This window comes from Populus alba, chromosome 15, assembly GCF_005239225.2.
Source record: "Populus alba chromosome 15, ASM523922v2, whole genome shotgun sequence".
In the NCBI taxonomy this organism is placed as follows: Eukaryota; Viridiplantae; Streptophyta; class Magnoliopsida; order Malpighiales; family Salicaceae; genus Populus; species Populus alba.
Genome location: NC_133298.1, coordinates 8192477 through 8210153, shown reverse-complemented (window position 1 = coordinate 8210153; position 17677 = coordinate 8192477). Strand labels below are relative to the sequence as shown.

Below are 17677 nucleotides of genomic sequence, written 5' to 3'. Positions count from 1 at the left end.
AACTTCAAAGGTTAAAATTATGAAGGAATAAAGTTCGATGGTAAAGAAAAAGAAAAAAAGCGCGCATCTAAGGAATAAAGTTCTATTTTTCCTTTTTTTTTTTTTTAAGTTTATAATATAATATAATATAACTCAAGATTTAATGCTTGTTATAAGTAAATATGATATGTAATGATCTTATATATGATGAATTATCTAATTATCTCCAAACCTAGGTGGAGAATTGACATGAGAAAAAAATTGGATATATTATTTCCAAAAAAATTCTAAATTTATTAGGAAGAATTTGTTTCTAACCTCGGGTGATTGATCTCATGTTTTATCCCAAATTGCGAAAGAAAAGAGAATCCCATTTTCTCTAATATTCCCGACATGTTCAAATCACACGGTAAGAGATAATTAGGCCCACTTAGATTTTCCCCATTTTTTTTTTAATTTTGAAAACTAATCATACTTTTAAGGCAACATCATCAATTGCTTGACAGAATTTTGAAGAAGCCAGGCTGTTTGGCCATGCACTAGCAGATCGATGTAGGTCCGTCTAAAAGCCAGTTTTCTTCCCTCCCAAAACTTATAAATACAAGGAGATTTCATTTTAAAAGAACAAGAGGAGACAAGAAAAATCTTCTCTTTGGAATCCAAGAGAAAGTTTTGTAGCTTCTCCACGTCTAAAACTCAACTAAAAAACATTGAGAATGGAATCCAAGATTTCCCTTTATTTTCTCTTTGGATTCGGAATTGTGGGGTCCAAAATATGCATGAGCAAACCTTGTTTGGCTTTGTGTTTCAAACGAGAGAGGTGAAAAAATTTTAAAATTTGATTTTGCTTAAAATTAATTTTGTTTTTATGTTTTCAGATTATTTTGATGTATTGATATCAAAAATAAAATAAAAATATTATTTTGATACATTTCTAAATAAAAAATACTTTGAAAAATAACCATTATATAATCACAGACACCCCTAAATAATATATATATATATATATATATATATATATATATATATATATATATATATATATATGCACACACACACACTTAGGTGACTTTTAAAACACTTTTTCAAAAGGCATGCAATTTAGGTTTCAGCCCCATACTTATTACGAAGACACTTTATTAGCTGTTACATGCTTATTATGGTTGGAAAGCCACTCCTTGTTGTGTTTCCCTTGTCGGTTCCAACTTCATTGTATGACACGCTAAGAAATAATGCTTTGATGGGCTATTTTAGGGCAAATTCTCTTAATCATGCACCATATGATTCGAGAATATCTTTAATTATCGAAAAAATAAAAAAAAGTAAAGTCGCATCACAAGTAATTTCATATCAAAGTACATATGAAAACATAGAATAAGGGATTATGAGAAATATTGTGAATGAATTTTGTAAACTCTAATGTTTCAATAAGTTTTTGCATATTAAAAGTGTTTTTTGAAAAAAAATTAAAAATTTTTTTTAAATTAATTTTTTTTAAATTTTTTTAAGATTATACTGATATTAAAAATGATTTTAAAGAAATAAAAATTATTATTTTGGATGCATTTCTAAATAAAAAACACTTTGAAAAGAAACCACAATACACTCATAAACACGCATTAAGTCGAAATCCTTCATATATAAAAAATGCTAAATATTGGATGTACCTTTTCTTTTTTTAAAAAATTGAATTCGCTAAAGAAATTAATGATTTCTTACCACTTGCTTAATAATTTATGTGATACATATATAAAATCTACTTTTCTATATGAAACAAAATAACAATTTAATTAGTCATATTTAAAAATTATAAAAAAATCACTAATTTGAGTTCTTGCATTATGTTTAGATAAAATAAAATTATAATAGTCATAAACTTTTATTTCGAAAAGTATTTAATAATCTTAACATATAGTTTTTCTGGTAATATATGATCCTTTGAATGATATAAACGATATAAAAAAAAACTTTAAACTTCCTAAATTCTGAATTGACCATGTAAGAGTGCAAAAAGATCCTAATGACAAGAGATTAAAAAACGCAATAAATAAATAAAAGAAAGCTCATATGATTTAAAACTACCAAGAAAAATAAAGAGGGATTATTGCAGCTGGTGAAAGGCGTTGGCTGCAACCATCAACTACTCCATGAAGGCTGGATTTTTAACACATGAGGTTTTGGCCTAATAGTTGAAGGGACTTGTTTTCTTTTTTCACACCAGAGTTCAAGCCCCACTTGTGTACGCCTATCACCCTCGCGGTGCTTTACATGCTCACTGGGCTTGCAGGATGTTCAGTGAGCCCAATGATTAGTTGTGGTGCACGCAAGCTGGCTCGGACATCCCGAGTTACAAAAAAAAAAAAAGATTGGATTTTTTAGGTTTTCTTTCTTTCTTTGAGATAAAGAGAGAAGATAAGCGATATATACATTTATTTATGTATATGATATATACTGATCATTATGTAGAACATTCTTCTGTTCTTATGAAGGAAATGTCGAAAATTGTTTATATTTTGGTGATATGATATTTATCATCAGGAAATTGAAAGAAAAAACATGCATATAATCCCATCATATATAAAACTCCAGACTAGTTAAGTAGTAAAATTAATCACTCATTTAAAGAAATCTCATCACAATATATATATATATATATATATATATATATATATATATATATATAAGTTTAAAACATGTTCAAGAATGACATTTGATGTGAAAAATTGGAGAAGTGCATTAATATGAGGATAATTTAGGATGCAAAAGTAGATTCATGGTCACTATTTAATTCTGTGCTTGTAATTGATTTATTTCCATGGTTAACCTGTGCAGTTCAAGTTTCGTGCGCAAAAACCTCCACAAAAATAGAAAAGAAAAGCAAAGCAAAGGTCATCCTGAAATCAAGCTTCGGCATTAATGACATCAAAGTGTTTGAGAACATGATTAAAATCATGTTTTTTAAAAAATTTAAATTTTATTTTTATTTAAAATGAAATTTTTTTATATATTTTTAAATTGTTTCGATGTGTTGATATCAAATATAATTTTTTAAAAATAAAACACATATTATTTTAATATATTTTTAAATAAAAAAATATTTTAACTATAACATTACCGGACTTTTAAACACCTCCGCGGCATCATTTTCCAAACCTCTTATGAAAGAAAAGGAAAAAACATACTGGACAAAAATACGAAGTATACCGCAAGTAATTCAGTGGCCAACCTCCAACCAACTGTCATATCTTACACCCTCTCGTTCCCTCGATGGTTGATGGGATATATCTAATGCAAGAAAACTAAGGATTATATAGCTATGGTGGTTTTAGACTTCGTGCACAAACTTTCCATCAACGTACGTTTTAGAAGGTCTATTTATTTTTATACTTTAAAAATATTTTAAAAAAACTTTAAAACCTTCTTATTTTATTATTAACTTCAAATTAATATATTTTTAACGTTTTCAAATTATTTTGATATGCTGATATCAAAAATAATTTAAAAAAAAAAATAATAATAATAAATATTTTAAAATAAAAAATTATTTAAAAAATAATTACAACCATACTCCCAAATAAACCTTTAAAACTTCTGGCAATGGTGTTAGGCGAGGGCTAGGTATGATGTTCTTGAATCATCCCTGAGATTGACTCGAATGGCATGCTAAATCCTTGTTTTTATGCTCCACCTATACGCATTAGGTAGCCATAAAAACCAGTGCTGGCTACAGGATAACTTGCACATCAGAAGAACACAGAAGAAAAAAAGAAAGAAAAAATCCAGAATATTGAGTTTGAAAAGTGTGTGTTGAAAGTCTTTTATGGGCTGAGCTAGACTTCACAAAATAATTTAATGTCGCTATTGTTGAACAGTATTAGCCACAGATACGACCGACACATGCAAGATATGATATAATTCAAGGTTCGAGTACGTTTGGCATGAATGCATTGATTTCAAGGAGGATTACCCTACTGCAGAAAAAAACAACAAAAAAACTAGGATATGAACGGTGGAGGTTTTTTTTTACTTTGTTTTTTTTTTTTAAAAAAAATCAGCCTTTTTTTTTAGCTTTTTATTTGCTTTCACAATTTTTTGGCTTTGAAATTTTATTTAATAGTAATCACGATGTTCTTTGAATTGATTAAGTTAACTAAATTATATTGAGATAATTTTTATTATAATTTAATTTTATATTTGAGTTAGGTAAGAAATCAGGTCAATGGTTTTTTTCTTGTTAATTTCATTAATTTTTTTAATTTAATTCTTAGATTTTTTTTATTTATTGGTCGGACAGGTTATCATTAGACCAACCAAGTCAATTAGGTTATATCAAGACAAATCTTACATGGTTTAATTTTAAACTTCGGATTAAATAATAAATTAAATTAAAAGATTTCAAAGTTAATCTCCTTAGTCCATGTTTAATAATAATGTAAAATAATTCTCTATGACTATATTTTTATTACTTTTAAAATAATTCTCAAACAATGGAATTTGTTATCCATTACCTCATTCTTTTTTTTCTTTTTTTTTTTTTAAAAAAAACCCTAAATGTACTAAAACATTACAATTAACTAGTTAAAATTAGGTTTTAATAGGAAGAGGAATTTTTGCAGCAATGCAGAATTAGAATATACAGCAGCTTGTCACATCAAATAGTTGAGTACACAAGAATTTAAGGTTAAAAAAAATAAGAAGCTATGTAATTAAAACTATCCTGAATTTTTCTAAAAGGGGGCAATGAATTCTGATTGGGCCTTTCTCTGGGTTTAGAATGATGCAATCTGGAATCTATAAAATTTATTGAAATTCTAATTGGGCTAAAATCATGCTATTTTGGGCTTGGCCCAAAATCCGCATTTCATTGCAAGTGCTTGTGATCCCAAAATTCTCAAGGCATGCATGGCTTGTTCAAACGCACATTTGCACCTCACACCACACCTTGCTCCTAGAAAACTTGATATATAGTGTACGATTAGAGAGTTGTAAAGCTCTTTTTCTTTTTTTTTGTATTAATTTTCACCAATAAAAGCTGCTTCTTGACACCCCCCCCCCCCCCAAAAAAAAAAAAAAACAATAAAACCTGCAGCCAAACCATGTAAATGAACTCTTCAGGGGAAAAAAAAGTCTTTCAATATTGTAAATGATCTTGGAAGCTAATTTGTTGCGCAATAAGACGGCTGTTTCAATTATTAACCAAAAAAAAAAAAACATTAAAAGATTTGTGATGAAAACACTATTCCTATGAATATTCAATTATCTCAAGTTTGTGTTTGAGGCACAATACATAATATTTTTTTACCTGCATGAGTCATTGCCGCCACCTCTGTAGATTTAAAAATCCTTCATTTCCTGTCTCCATTCAAGCAAACAAGACGATATAATTGCAGAATCTAGCCTAAATACATGTGAAAACAAGACTCTTTCGATGTGACGTGATTTGCCAAGACAGAGGCCAAGGATAGTGCTCGGGCAAAGTGTCAATCATTTTTTGTAGACCTTTTGATCTGAATCTGCAACTGCTCAACGCGATCAATAAGCTTCGTTACAGAATACAAGAGCCAGTAAAAAAACAACGCTGCAGCAACCAGAAGCGCGTTGCGTTGGCTCTTTATGGTGGACTTTTGGTGGCGCATATTCTCCGATGGAGAGCAGGAATTGAGGGTCTTACAAGAGGACATCGTTTCATATTTCCAGTAGATGTCCATAACCAAGAAGAGGCAGATTGGCAACATTGAGAAGAAGGGTTTCAAGAGGGTTTTAGTTACAGACAAAAGGCCATTGCGTAAGGGGTTTAAGCCTGGGAGGGTTAAGAGGAGGAGCATGATGGCTTCTGCTCCAGCAGCATAGGCAACCGCTACCCATTCCAGTGCCATCGGTTACTGTTTGGTGAGCAGGAAAATCGACGAGAGGTGATATGGAGATTTTCTAGGAAAGATTGGACAATGAATCTTGAGATGGGAAAACAAAATGGAATCATGGAGAGGATTATAAGGAGTTGAATCGGATTGCTTAACGCGTTTCAATGTCAGGGCTAGAAGTTCAGTTGAAATTTCAACGTTGCAATAACTTAATACTGAAGTAATGGTGTCAATGTCAGTCTATTAGCGAGCTCATATGCTTCAGTCTACAATTGTTCACAAGGTCAAATAAACTGAAAAATGAAAAAAGGAGATAAAAAGATAGGGTTATTATCTGAAGTTGGTCTGCTGCATATGAAAGCCCTGGACATTCATTTTTTATGCTCTGATGCTCCTAGCCATAGCCAGTTTGATATCTTTTCAAACATTGTTTTAGCCAATCATAGACATCATCGATGGTGACCATGCCCTGCTCTTGCGTTGACGCAGATGGCTAGAAGTAAATCATAAGAGAGAGGGATCCCTGGTTCTGACTCGGTAGCATTCATTCTGGAAAGAACACTTTAGTTTAACACATTCTTGACCAGTCCGAGCTCCACACCTCAAATCACGAGGCTATCAATCCATTATTCAAGTAAATATGATGAGAATCACTATCAGTTTTGATTACAAGAATGATGAGCTCCGATGAATCGGCAGACAATGAAGTTAATTGCAAAACCAATTAAAAATTACATATACGGATAGGTTTGAGCTATGGCATTTACATGCTAAGATGTTTGGAGAATGTGGTTACTTTTCAAAGTAATTCACTTAAAAAGTATATCAATAATATTTTTTTATTTTTTAAAAATTATTTTTAAAATTAACACATCAAAATAATTTGAAAACATCAAAAACATATTATTTCAAGATAAAAAAAAAAAAATTCATATTTTTTCAGAAGTGTTTTTAAAAAGCACTCCCAAACAGCAGAAGAATCTAATCTTCATGCCAGCCCTTGACGACGATAAATCTAAGGGAATGATGCCAGGAAATAAATAAAATGCATCAAATCCCATTACATCTATTACAGGTATGGGCAAAGACTACACCTCATATCACGTATCTCAAAACTTTGACCTCAGCTGAAAATCATTTCTTCCTAATGTTCTGTATATGCGAGGAATTGTTCCTTTGTATCTTTCGCATGGAGGTTAAAACAAAAGTTAGAACTGAAACTGTAATTACAGACAACATGATGGAAAAATCCGGTTTGCCAGATCTCCACAACAGTGATGTGTTGGTCATGGTGACAGAGGCAAACCTTTCCCGTGATTGCTTTTGCCTGCAAATTCATAGTTTAGGGGCCAGTACGTAAGAGAGGGCAAAAAACTACATGCTTACAACACAAACATTTGTTTCCTACAAGTTTAAAGATTTTGATAAACAAGCACCACAAATGTTCCACTGATCTGTACAAGTACATGAGCCCCGTGACTCATTTATCACTTGTACTGCTACTCATAAAAGGTATGGTTGAAAGCACTCACTGATTAACATAATGCACTTTATTTTGTTACCAGAAATTGAAGATATCGATGCCTTGCAATTAACCAAGCAAAAGACAAATAAAAAGACATCAACACCAATTCATTAGAACGCAACAAGCATTTCCACCCATAATCTTTTTTTTTTTTTTTTTTTTGAGAAAGTTTTCAACCATGATCCTCCTCATACATCAATCAAGTCCAGATCCCTTCATTGCACATTTGGAGGCACGGGTTCTCCATGTATGCCATGTAAATAAAACCAAACGACTAGATCTACAAGGTAAACAAAACTAGAGGCAGACATGTTTAACCAACATTCATGGCACCCTATGTGATGCTAAAATGCTCCAGTCCATGCCCACCCTTTCCTTTTCTAAATTTTCTAGTACTACCTGCTCTGGAGCGAAACATGTGCAAGTAAAATTCATAGACTGTAGGTGTAGGTGAGCAAGGACTTCATAGGAGGACAGAGAATGGAATGAAAAAAAAAAAAAAAGGCAACTTGAAATCAACAACATAGGTATAAGAGAGGACACGCACAGAAAGGCTATTATGCAACTATGGCCCCAGGAGGAGTTCGAAGAAGAAAATCTGGGCCTCTTTATCCTTCAAACTTTTAACAAAAACCAGCTGATCTCAAGACTAACACCTGCAAGCTTAGGTTGCTTGCAATGCTCCAGCCCATGCCCCCTTTCTTTTTCAAGAGTTTTGATCACAGAGATTCAGGGAGGTATTATATATCCTTCATTTATATCTTAGTGCTTTATTATTTATCTACGTTGGCATTTTGATTGTGCTTTATGATTAAAACATCATTGAAAGTGATATCACTCCTAATCACACACAACTTTATGAAGGCAGAATAGGAAAGCAATGTGAAGTCAGTAAAACATACCCCAAGAAGCCTTTAATTGAGTTCCACAGAGGTGCAGTGCATTTGTCCCTATGACCTGAAGCATTGTCTTTTGGATCTCTAATGTGATCCTTGTTGCTTTCAAATGTGCCTGAATGCAGATATGAAATGTAAGAAAAGGTACCAAATCTGAAAAATCTCTACCACATTCCCACTTTCAAAGCAAATTGACAAACTACAAAGCATGGATCAGGATATGACTATGATACAATTCACTAAAGATATGTTAGTGTGTACAAATATACTCTTTATATAAACAAATTTATATTTGATTTGTTTTGTCTTCAAACACAAAATATGAGCCACTTCAAAAAAGTGTAAATCACATTAACAAATTGTGCTCAGATAATAAAAATAATCCAACCTGCTTGTGAGATTATGATTTCAGCAACAATGAATCATCATAGTTAGAACTAAAAAAGAAAACAGAAAATGAGAACGAAGGCTTTTGTGGCAGTCAAACAAAGCCTGATGGTATTGAACACAACATAATATTGTCTATTCGAAAAATACTAAACTATGATTTATGGACATGACATTAGTGTTAACAGATATGGAGTTGTTAAATTTGTTCAATCTAAAAAATCAAGAATCAAGGACAAGACTACATATATTTTGATAGTTTATGTAAATGCAAAATCTTATGTACATGTACAATTTCTTGAGTAACCACCCATATTTTTGGCATTTTCTTACTTGCAACAAATACTTAATTTTATTGGGAAAAAAACGTGTTAGAGATGTTGACTAGAAGGGTAAAAGTGAAAAAGTTTAAGTGTCGAAAAGGAGGTTGAGGATGTGATTTCTAAGAAGGGATGCTTGCAAAAGTGCTATGATTTTAAGTAGACACCAGGTCTTTTCAATGCTCATATTTAGGCTGAGCACAGCCACATGAACGTATGTTTCAAGTTGTGCCAATACATGTCAACTCAACTGGACATGAATTTTCCATAAGAATTCTTTTTTGGAGTCTACATTTTCTTTTTCCATCTACCAAAAGTTTTGCATCCTCAAAATTTCTATTTTTACCGAAGAAAAGTAAAGAATCTACCCTTAAATATCCTCCCTGTACTAGGCTTATCTCCAGCATTCCTCCATGCACTCCCCATTTATCCAAAACTATAATTTTTTCTTAAAAGTTGACAACCGCACATATAAGATAACTATTCTGACATGTTCAGCATGAAATTATACTACTATGAAGATCCTTGGAGTATCTACTTAAATGGTTTTAAATAAATACCATAACTGACAAAAAGAAAGGAAAAGAAGAAGACAATACCAGAGCTGTTTGAAGAAACTGCATGTTCCTTGCTGCAAGACTTGAGTGAAGCCAGTTCCTCGACAAGCGCTCGCTCCTTGTTACTGCAATTATCTTCAAATTGAGCTCATACAAAAAGTGTGCAACCACACAAAAGAGATGAAAACAAAGAAACCATGGCATAAACTCCCAAACACAATCAAACAACCAATTCAAGCTGGCATTGCATATGATGGTACTCATATAGGTTCTATAATATCCACAATCAATTCTCCCAATCAGTATATTCATTCAGAACCTAATCTTTTGAAAGAAGCTTTAAGATATTAAATGCTTTAACAAAAAGAACAAAAACAATCACGGGTGTCCTTAATTGACAGCTAAATCTTTCTGTACGATTAGAAAGAGAATGCCTAACATAATTTGCATATTATTGAATCATATTATAATCTTCAATCCAACTGTTTCATAACTGAAAATTAGATAGCTCATGTCAGAATCGACAATATTTATTAAGGCAATTTAGAGCAGATGTTCCCTCCATTGCTTGATTTTGTTCGGCTTGAGAAGATGGTTAACCATAAAGTTCATGCATATAAAATACAGCTTTCAGTTTGAGCCAATCACATAAGGTTTGTTGAATAATGATTCTGAACAGCAGCTGAAATTTCAACTTCAAGGCAGCAATTATCTAAAATGTTAATAATTCATCCAAAAAATATCAACATTATCTTTTAATTTAAAGTGATAGTATAGAATTCAAAACGAAAACAATTCACACAATATCAAAGAATAGCTCACTGATAAATCCTGTTCTATAATGAGTAGGTTAGACATAATAAACAATGTATACATCAGAGGTGATTTCAATTCCTCCAACAAAGTAATGGATATAGTGGTAGCCTCTTGATCATTATAAAAAAAGGCGGGCTTTCATGTGGCCTGGTGAATACCAACAAATCATATTTTCATAATGATCAGGACAGTAATTCATTATTCAACTACTGAGAAGCCACGTGTTCATGTTTTTTTTATCCTCCCTGTACTAGGCTTTAATGCAAAAAAAACACGTTGAAAAATTCTACATGTTCAAGTTTTTTTTATCATGTATTTGTATTTTTAATTTGATCCTTATTCTTATGATTTCTTACTTTTTTTTCCTTAACTCTTTTATAAAAGTTTCATTATTTTTAATTTCACCCTTCAATCAAAGTTGCTAGTGTATTTTATTTAGTTGGGACTATAACCCAAGTTATTAGATTTCTTTTTTAAAAGATAAATATGCGCTAGCAATGCCTAAATATTTTACTGGAAAAATAATGTGAACCCGCAACATAACAAGGGCACTAACCTAGTACCTACTAAATTAAATAATGTGTACAAAACACTATAAATGCCCATGTTGAATAAGAAACTCTCAGGTGTAAAGTAGAAAAGAGACTGAGACCTGATATCTTTGGGGATCAGAATGTTCACAATAAAGTGATGATCACCTCGAACAGAAGGTTTATTGATGTCTGGAACTCCCAAACGTGACAATTTTACAGCATCTCCAGGCTGAATCCCAGAAGGAATTTGAAGATCTTTCAAACCCTCGACAGTCTCAACCTGAAGTTATTTAAGATTCATACATCAAACAACTTACTTCAAGGCATCCAAAAGCCATTTCTATGTTTCCAGAAAAATTCTACAAAAACTCACATTTCAACCCCATCCCTCATTTGAATGATGAAGAAAGGCAGAAAAGGAGGTAAAGAAAAGAAAAACACGGGCCATACTGAGGCCCCTAAGATGTATTCAAGAACTGAACCATGAAGAAGAAAGACATTTTGCATGATACCAAAAATCCATGTTGTTTGGTTAACATATACCAAGTCAAATGATCTGATTTAGAGTTACTTTTATCGCATAGAACTATGTCCAGCAATTCAGTTTTGATTAAGTAATCAGATTGCTTTAAGAGTATGAACAGGATATGTTCAAGATTGCTATATTGTACAATTATTTCATACAATAAAATTGCATCTTGTAAGTTCCAACCGCGATTGTGGCAGACTGACAATTCAATATCAGGAAGAGAATCTTTGTTTGTGGATTATTATTTAGCCATTGTTTCAAATGAGCATAAAACAGTCATACAAAAACAAAAGCAGAGATGACAATGGATAGTGCATTCCATAAATGATAACAATGGTTATTTATATGGTTATAACATTGGTAGCTTAAATGCCAGACTTCTTCTTGAGGTCCAAAGGAAATTTCTAATATCTAAAGTACCAAAAATCACTATAACATAGACATTGGCATCAAAATTGCCGGCCTCTATAGCAGGTATGCAGGAATTAAGGATTAGATGATGTCATGAGTTAAGCTCTAAGAGTCATACTTAGATTAAAAACTGTAGATGAGGTGAAGTGATTGAAAATAACTCTCAAGAAGAAAATTTGACTGCACAACGTGAACATGAAGAAGCCAACCCTACATTTTATGCCAAAAGCTTGATGGAGAAGCCATCACTAACTCAAAATTTTACACTGGGTGCCCTCAAAAAACCATTTTCCTTTCCAAAACTTTCCACAAGATGATTCCTCATAAAAAAACACGAAGAAGCCAAAGTAACCATACTCTAATCTAAACTAGGCCCAAATTGAATCTGAAATTATAAATGATGAAACAGCCTTGACTCAAAGTGGCATAATTTCTCCATAAGATTCTGGCATTGAAGAAAATGGAACTAGGAACATTGCTGTTCAACCAGAAACAAAAGATTGGAGCAAGGGCAGTGAAAGAACAAGTGAATTAATAACCATTGTCAGAGTTGAAGGAGCATGTGATAAATTAGTATAGTGTGCATTAAGTCTTGAAATTATTAACTGTGAAGCTATAGTTTAGCACCTGAAAAATAAATGAGAAGCAATGCTTCCAACAAAAGAGTAAAAGATAGCACATTTTTTTTAAAATATCTAAAATATAAGACAGGAAACTATAATTACCTTTAAGACAGTCCCCAGAATTGCCTGAGTATAATCAACATTGATCTTTGAGTAAAGATTGAGACCATTTCGCCAAATCCCTTGTTTTTCATTGACATGGAGGCTTATAAACAGATCACCAGCAATGCCCCTATCAAAAGCAAATGAAGTGATGTTTCCAGTTTTAGATTATTTTTTCTTGTAAGACTTCGTTTTGCATTGCTATCTAGTAATATCTAATCATAAAATGAAATGAAGAAACATTCCATAGCTAACACAGTATAAATGAAGAGAAAAATCAATAGAAACAAAGGTTTAATAGGGAGCATGTCAAATATTACAAAAGAACCCATTCTCATTTTTGGCATAAAGAACTCAGCAAATACATCATATGTAAATGATAACCTATATGGTGCATGCCCTAGTGTTAACCTTGTCCATTACGCATCAATTAGCGCAATCATTATATATCCAAACCATCCAAATCAATCTAAATATAGCGATTACAAATTTTTTGTGATTCTACATTGCAATGGAAAGGGTTGCGCTTGGATGTATAGGGATATGGACAAGAACAAAATGTAAAGAGATAATATATTTAAACCAACAAGGGTAGCTGCAAACTTGTAGACACAACCAGGAAGTTTGTCGTGTAGAAAGTATTAACAAGGCCTGAATATGCAAATATTAATGTATGACAGATGACCTACCAGTTTAAAATAGCCAGGAGAACACCGGAAAGTAGAAAGTAATATCAGCCTATAGTGGATGGAGAGTAAGATATTCTTAAAGAGAGATGGATATTGGAGAAATTCAGATATGAACCTACAAATGCTGAGGTGATATGTATGGATTTACATTTTGAGACATGACTCAATAGCTCACCCATTTTCTTTTTGCTTTTGATAAGCCAAGGGCCTCAGTTACCGACATCAAAAAGCTTCCTTGGTGCAGGCATTATACTCTATGCAGTATAAAATTGCCTTTGTATTCCACTAATACCTTGCGGAAAATTGGGTTTATGTTGCAGTCAGCCAACTCCATGTAGAGATAACAGTTAACTACTTATTATATCGGAATCACCATGCAACAGGTGATGAATTTTACAAATGCATTTCTGGGATTTCTGTTTGATGGAACGCAAGCAGTCCCAAATCCCAACAGTAAACTCAAACCTCTGACAGTAAAGTTTCAAAAATTTATCTTTGAGGCTTTTGATACAAGGATAGCAGAATGGTCCCATGCACTGTAATCCCAAACATAAACTAGTTTAGTTGTCAACAGTGAAGTTTTTGGGAACATGCATTAATTTTACATTACACTTGTTTAGCATTTCCTGATTCTTAGCATTGATTGATCAATTTCTTTGGAGCAGCTGAAAGAGCACCAAATGAGATGTAATCCAGCCTGTTAAGAGCAACGTAAGCGCACCAAAAGGGACAAAACCAAGCTTTACTAATCCACATGTACTGATGATACTAGTAAGAATATTTGATGGACAGAATATCTTTATTCAATCATACCTTTTCTTGTTGAAACTACCCTCGCCCTGAATTCGCATTGTAGCTCCATCATTGACACCAGCTGGGAAGACCACTTTCATGCTTCGCTTTGACCTTGTTTTACCATTTCCACCACATTTTCGGCAGTGGTCAGTAATCAACTTGCCTTCACCAGAGCATTTTGCGCAAGTAGAAACCTGAAAATCGCACAAGCCATCCATCCTTTACACATGAAAGGAAAAGGACTCACATTCCCATACCTAAAATGTATAGTATCATCTATACAGCATTATCAAAGAAAGGGAAGAGAATTGAAAAGGAATAAATGAGTCAAGGTAGTTTAAGTAACAATTTTTTTAATAAATCCTACCCGTCTGAGTAGTTCCTTGTATTATTCAGATAAGGAAAGAGGCAAATACATTCAACTTATTCATTAGTTTAGAAACATGTCAGCTTGAGAACATCTAGACAATTGATTATAGATTTAAATGTGAGAAAACTAGAAAGTCAAATGATGAACATGACTTATTCCAAGCAGTAAAACTAGACAGGTAATCTGAATCTCCTGCTCAGAATTCTTTAAATGATGCAAAGCCTCAGAGATAAAAGAAGAGAAAAGGAACACATATCGGTAGAGCTTACTACTGCAGAGTACTAGTGTCTACTAGATCAAACTTGGTTTGGAGACAAATAGGTTAACAAATAACACTTCGATACTTGTTTTGCAACAAGACAGCACTTCACTGAAGGCAATAGCTGTCATAAATTTCATGCTAGCCCAAGGAGCAAAAGATAAAGAGATAAAAGTAAAAATCTGAAAAGATACACAATCACTGAGCATCCGCCCCCCTGCCCCTTTTTTTTCTCTCTCTTAAAAAACGAAGTATTGTCAAATTACCTGAGACATCATTCCAAATGGTGTTCTTTGAGTTTTCATCACCCCTCCTCTACCTCCACAATCAGCACATGATTTTATGCAGCTACTAGATTTAGCACCAGTACCACTGCAGCTATCACATGTCTCAAAAAAAGAAACTTCAATTTCTCTCTGTCCTCCAAAAACCGATTCTTCCAAGCTCAAATACAGATCATACCTTCAATATAAGACATTACAAATCATAAAAAAAAAAAAAAAAAGATTATTTCTGGCCAGAAACAAGGGTGGGAATGAGGGAAAGAGGGAAAGAGAGAACAATTGCAAACCAAGTCAAAGTAATGGGTAAGTTCATGAATATGCAAAAGGGTTTCTCAAAATTTATCATCATAAAGTACCTAGGGTATGATCCTTAAACATGGTCCCTTAAGTTGTTTACTCTATGTGGTTTTACTCTGCTCATTGGCATATGGTAGATAGACTTGAAATAAATTTCCTTTTTCCTTTAAGTAATATGTAATAGGTTCAAGGGGCACCATAAAACTACGTGAGGGGGTGTGCAAAAGAAGTTCCAGGATAGCAAAGCCTCAATTGAAAGAAAATTTAAGAATTAGAGTGGGGAAAAGAAAATCAGCACCTGTGCACAAAGTTTAGCACCTAGCAAAAGTCAGAGAGACGGGCATGCTGATAAATGCATCCAGCCAAATAATAATAATAAAACCATCTTTAAGCCTGTAGAATGGGGTTCTACACTGATAGAATCTCTAATTGTTCACCCCATACATAGGTTACATAAGATAAATCTACATTGCTCTGCTTTTACACCTTCCAGACTTTCTTTCCAGTTTGCAAAGCATCTTTGCTACAGTTGTAGTCTTGGCATTTCTAACCATAATTTGATACATCAGCATCTAAATCAAAGCTCACAATCACACACCAAAAAACAACTTGATATTCTTTCACCCTCTCCTATCCAGCTAACCTGAAGCTCAATAAGCTCAAAGACATATTAGTTAAAATCTTCTTCACACCCAGGGGAATCTTTTCATGGATTACAGATATTTTGAGAACTCAAAGTTCATTAACAAGATGGTGAATCATAAACTTCACTCATGTCTAATGTCCATTTTCTATACACAAATGCATCCAAGTAACAAGGATAAAAGCTACAGTTTTGGCGCATTAAATAGCAAATGGTGAAGAATGAAGAATCAATACCGAATGTCAAGATCCTGGTTTCCCATATTTCTGAAATTGAAGTTAAGCCCGCCATCTTCACCCCTTCCACCAAAAAACCCATCTGAACCACCAAAGAAGGTGTTGTATATTTCAAAAGGATCCACCTGAAAATGATGAAACCGACAAGATTACAAACAAGTAACCAGCTAGTCAGAAAGGTCCAGCACACTTGCATTCAATCCCCGAGTGTTGAGTCAATAAAAACATTGATTTTCAAGTCACGTTAGTATGACAAACAAGAATTTGCAGAAATGCATAAAGTTGATCCCATGATCTTACCCCTTGCGAACCACTGCCAGAGCCATCAAATTCTCCTTGCAAACCTGCCTCACCAAAGCGATCATATAAAGATCTTTTCTCATCATCTGATAGGACCTACATAAATTCTTCATTAACACCATGGAGGTGAGAGGCAAATCAATGCTACACTCGAAAATGGCATGTTAGTTAGGCTACTACAGGGTGAGGCCCACAAAGCATACATGGACCAATAATGAAGTTTAGTTAGCTACCTCATAAGCAGCACTTATTTCTTTAAACTTGTCTTCAGCTCCAGCTCCCTTGTTCATGTCTGGATGATACTGTACATACATACCAAACCAAAGACAGATAAGAGTAAATTTCAAGAAATTACCTACGCATATCAAAATCAAATATAAATGAAATCCACACACACACATATATATAAAGAAACCTTGCGCGCCAGCTTTCTATAGGAGCTTTTGATTTCTTGTAAAGTGGCATTTCTACTGACATTCAAAGTGGAATAATAATCAGCTCTAGCAGAAGCTGCTGCCCTTACAGAAGCAGTGTTGAAAAAACGATGACCTTTTGCCGAGGTGAAATTGGGACTACGAAAATTGTTGGTTTTCAAGAAATGAAGAGGAGGGGTTGTGGAAAAGGAATTAGCAGGAAAGGGTCTAATCGTGGGGTTCGAAACGGGGTTTAGATTAGGCCAAAAGCAGCAGGAGGGAGCTTGGACTATGACGGGCATGGTAGTGGTAGACAAGACAGGATTTTAGGGCATATTCATGATTACTACCTGGAGGTAAGGAAAACGATGATGATGGGACGAAGGAGGGTTTATGGTTGCTCTAGTTTAGATATATTTGGAATTTAAATTCTAAGTGGCTGGGCTTTTGAGCTGCCCAAAAGCCATGTTGGTGGGCTGTTACTGTTACTATATTGCTGTTGCCTGGGGTTTCTTTCTTTTCACTTTACTGTTCATGCACTCTTTTTTTTTTTTTCCTGCAGTTTTTTTCTTTTTTTCCCCTGTTCATGCTTTTTTTTTTTTTTGAGTTGTCCATTGGACTCTGTTATTTTCAGATGATGTATTATTTGACCCCTAACGTCTTAATAACTTATATTTTATTCCTAACGTTTTTTTTATATATATTTCAGTAAAGTTGATGGAAAATTGGAGAAGAGAAGATGGGGCAAGTCATGCACTTCCTGACATAAAAAAATTGATATAGTATTAATGAGTTTATATTACATAAAAGAGTTCCATAAAGATGATTTGAATTATTTATTTTATAGAAAAA

General features: G+C 33.3%; 2 protein-coding genes across 8 annotated transcripts; both read right to left on the bottom strand.

Annotated features, from left to right (window-relative positions):
* Window positions 1-5106: 5106 nt before the first annotated feature.
* LOC118050946 (uncharacterized) lies at window positions 5107-5855 on the bottom strand. The gene has a single exon (XM_035061422.2). It carries the CDS (start codon window positions 5853-5855, stop codon window positions 5460-5462), a length of 396 nt encoding a protein of 131 aa, XP_034917313.1. The 3' UTR covers window positions 5107-5459.
* Window positions 5856-6318: 463 nt separating this feature from the next.
* Window positions 6319-17239, bottom strand: LOC118050944 (uncharacterized). 7 transcript variants are annotated; one of them, XM_035061421.2, is made up of 11 exons: window positions 16810-17239; window positions 16646-16714; window positions 16413-16508; window positions 16113-16237; window positions 14919-15114; window positions 14042-14217; window positions 12540-12669; window positions 11040-11154; window positions 9568-9650; window positions 8268-8376; window positions 6319-6455 (listed from the first exon to the last, which is right to left on the bottom strand). In XM_035061421.2, the coding sequence occupies exons 1-11, from the start codon at window positions 17125-17127 to the stop codon at window positions 6448-6450; spliced, it is 1425 nt and encodes a 474-aa protein (XP_034917312.1). In that variant the 5' UTR covers window positions 17128-17239; the 3' UTR covers window positions 6319-6447. The 7 variants fall into 7 exon arrangements, with proteins under 7 accessions (XP_034917312.1, XP_034917309.1, XP_034917305.1 ...); XM_035061418.2 differs by having other exon boundaries at window positions 10994-11154; window positions 16810-17238; XM_035061414.2 differs by lacking the exon at window positions 6319-6455 and adding an exon at window positions 6723-7167 and having other exon boundaries at window positions 10994-11154; window positions 16810-17237.
* Window positions 17240-17677: the final 438 nt, after the last annotated feature.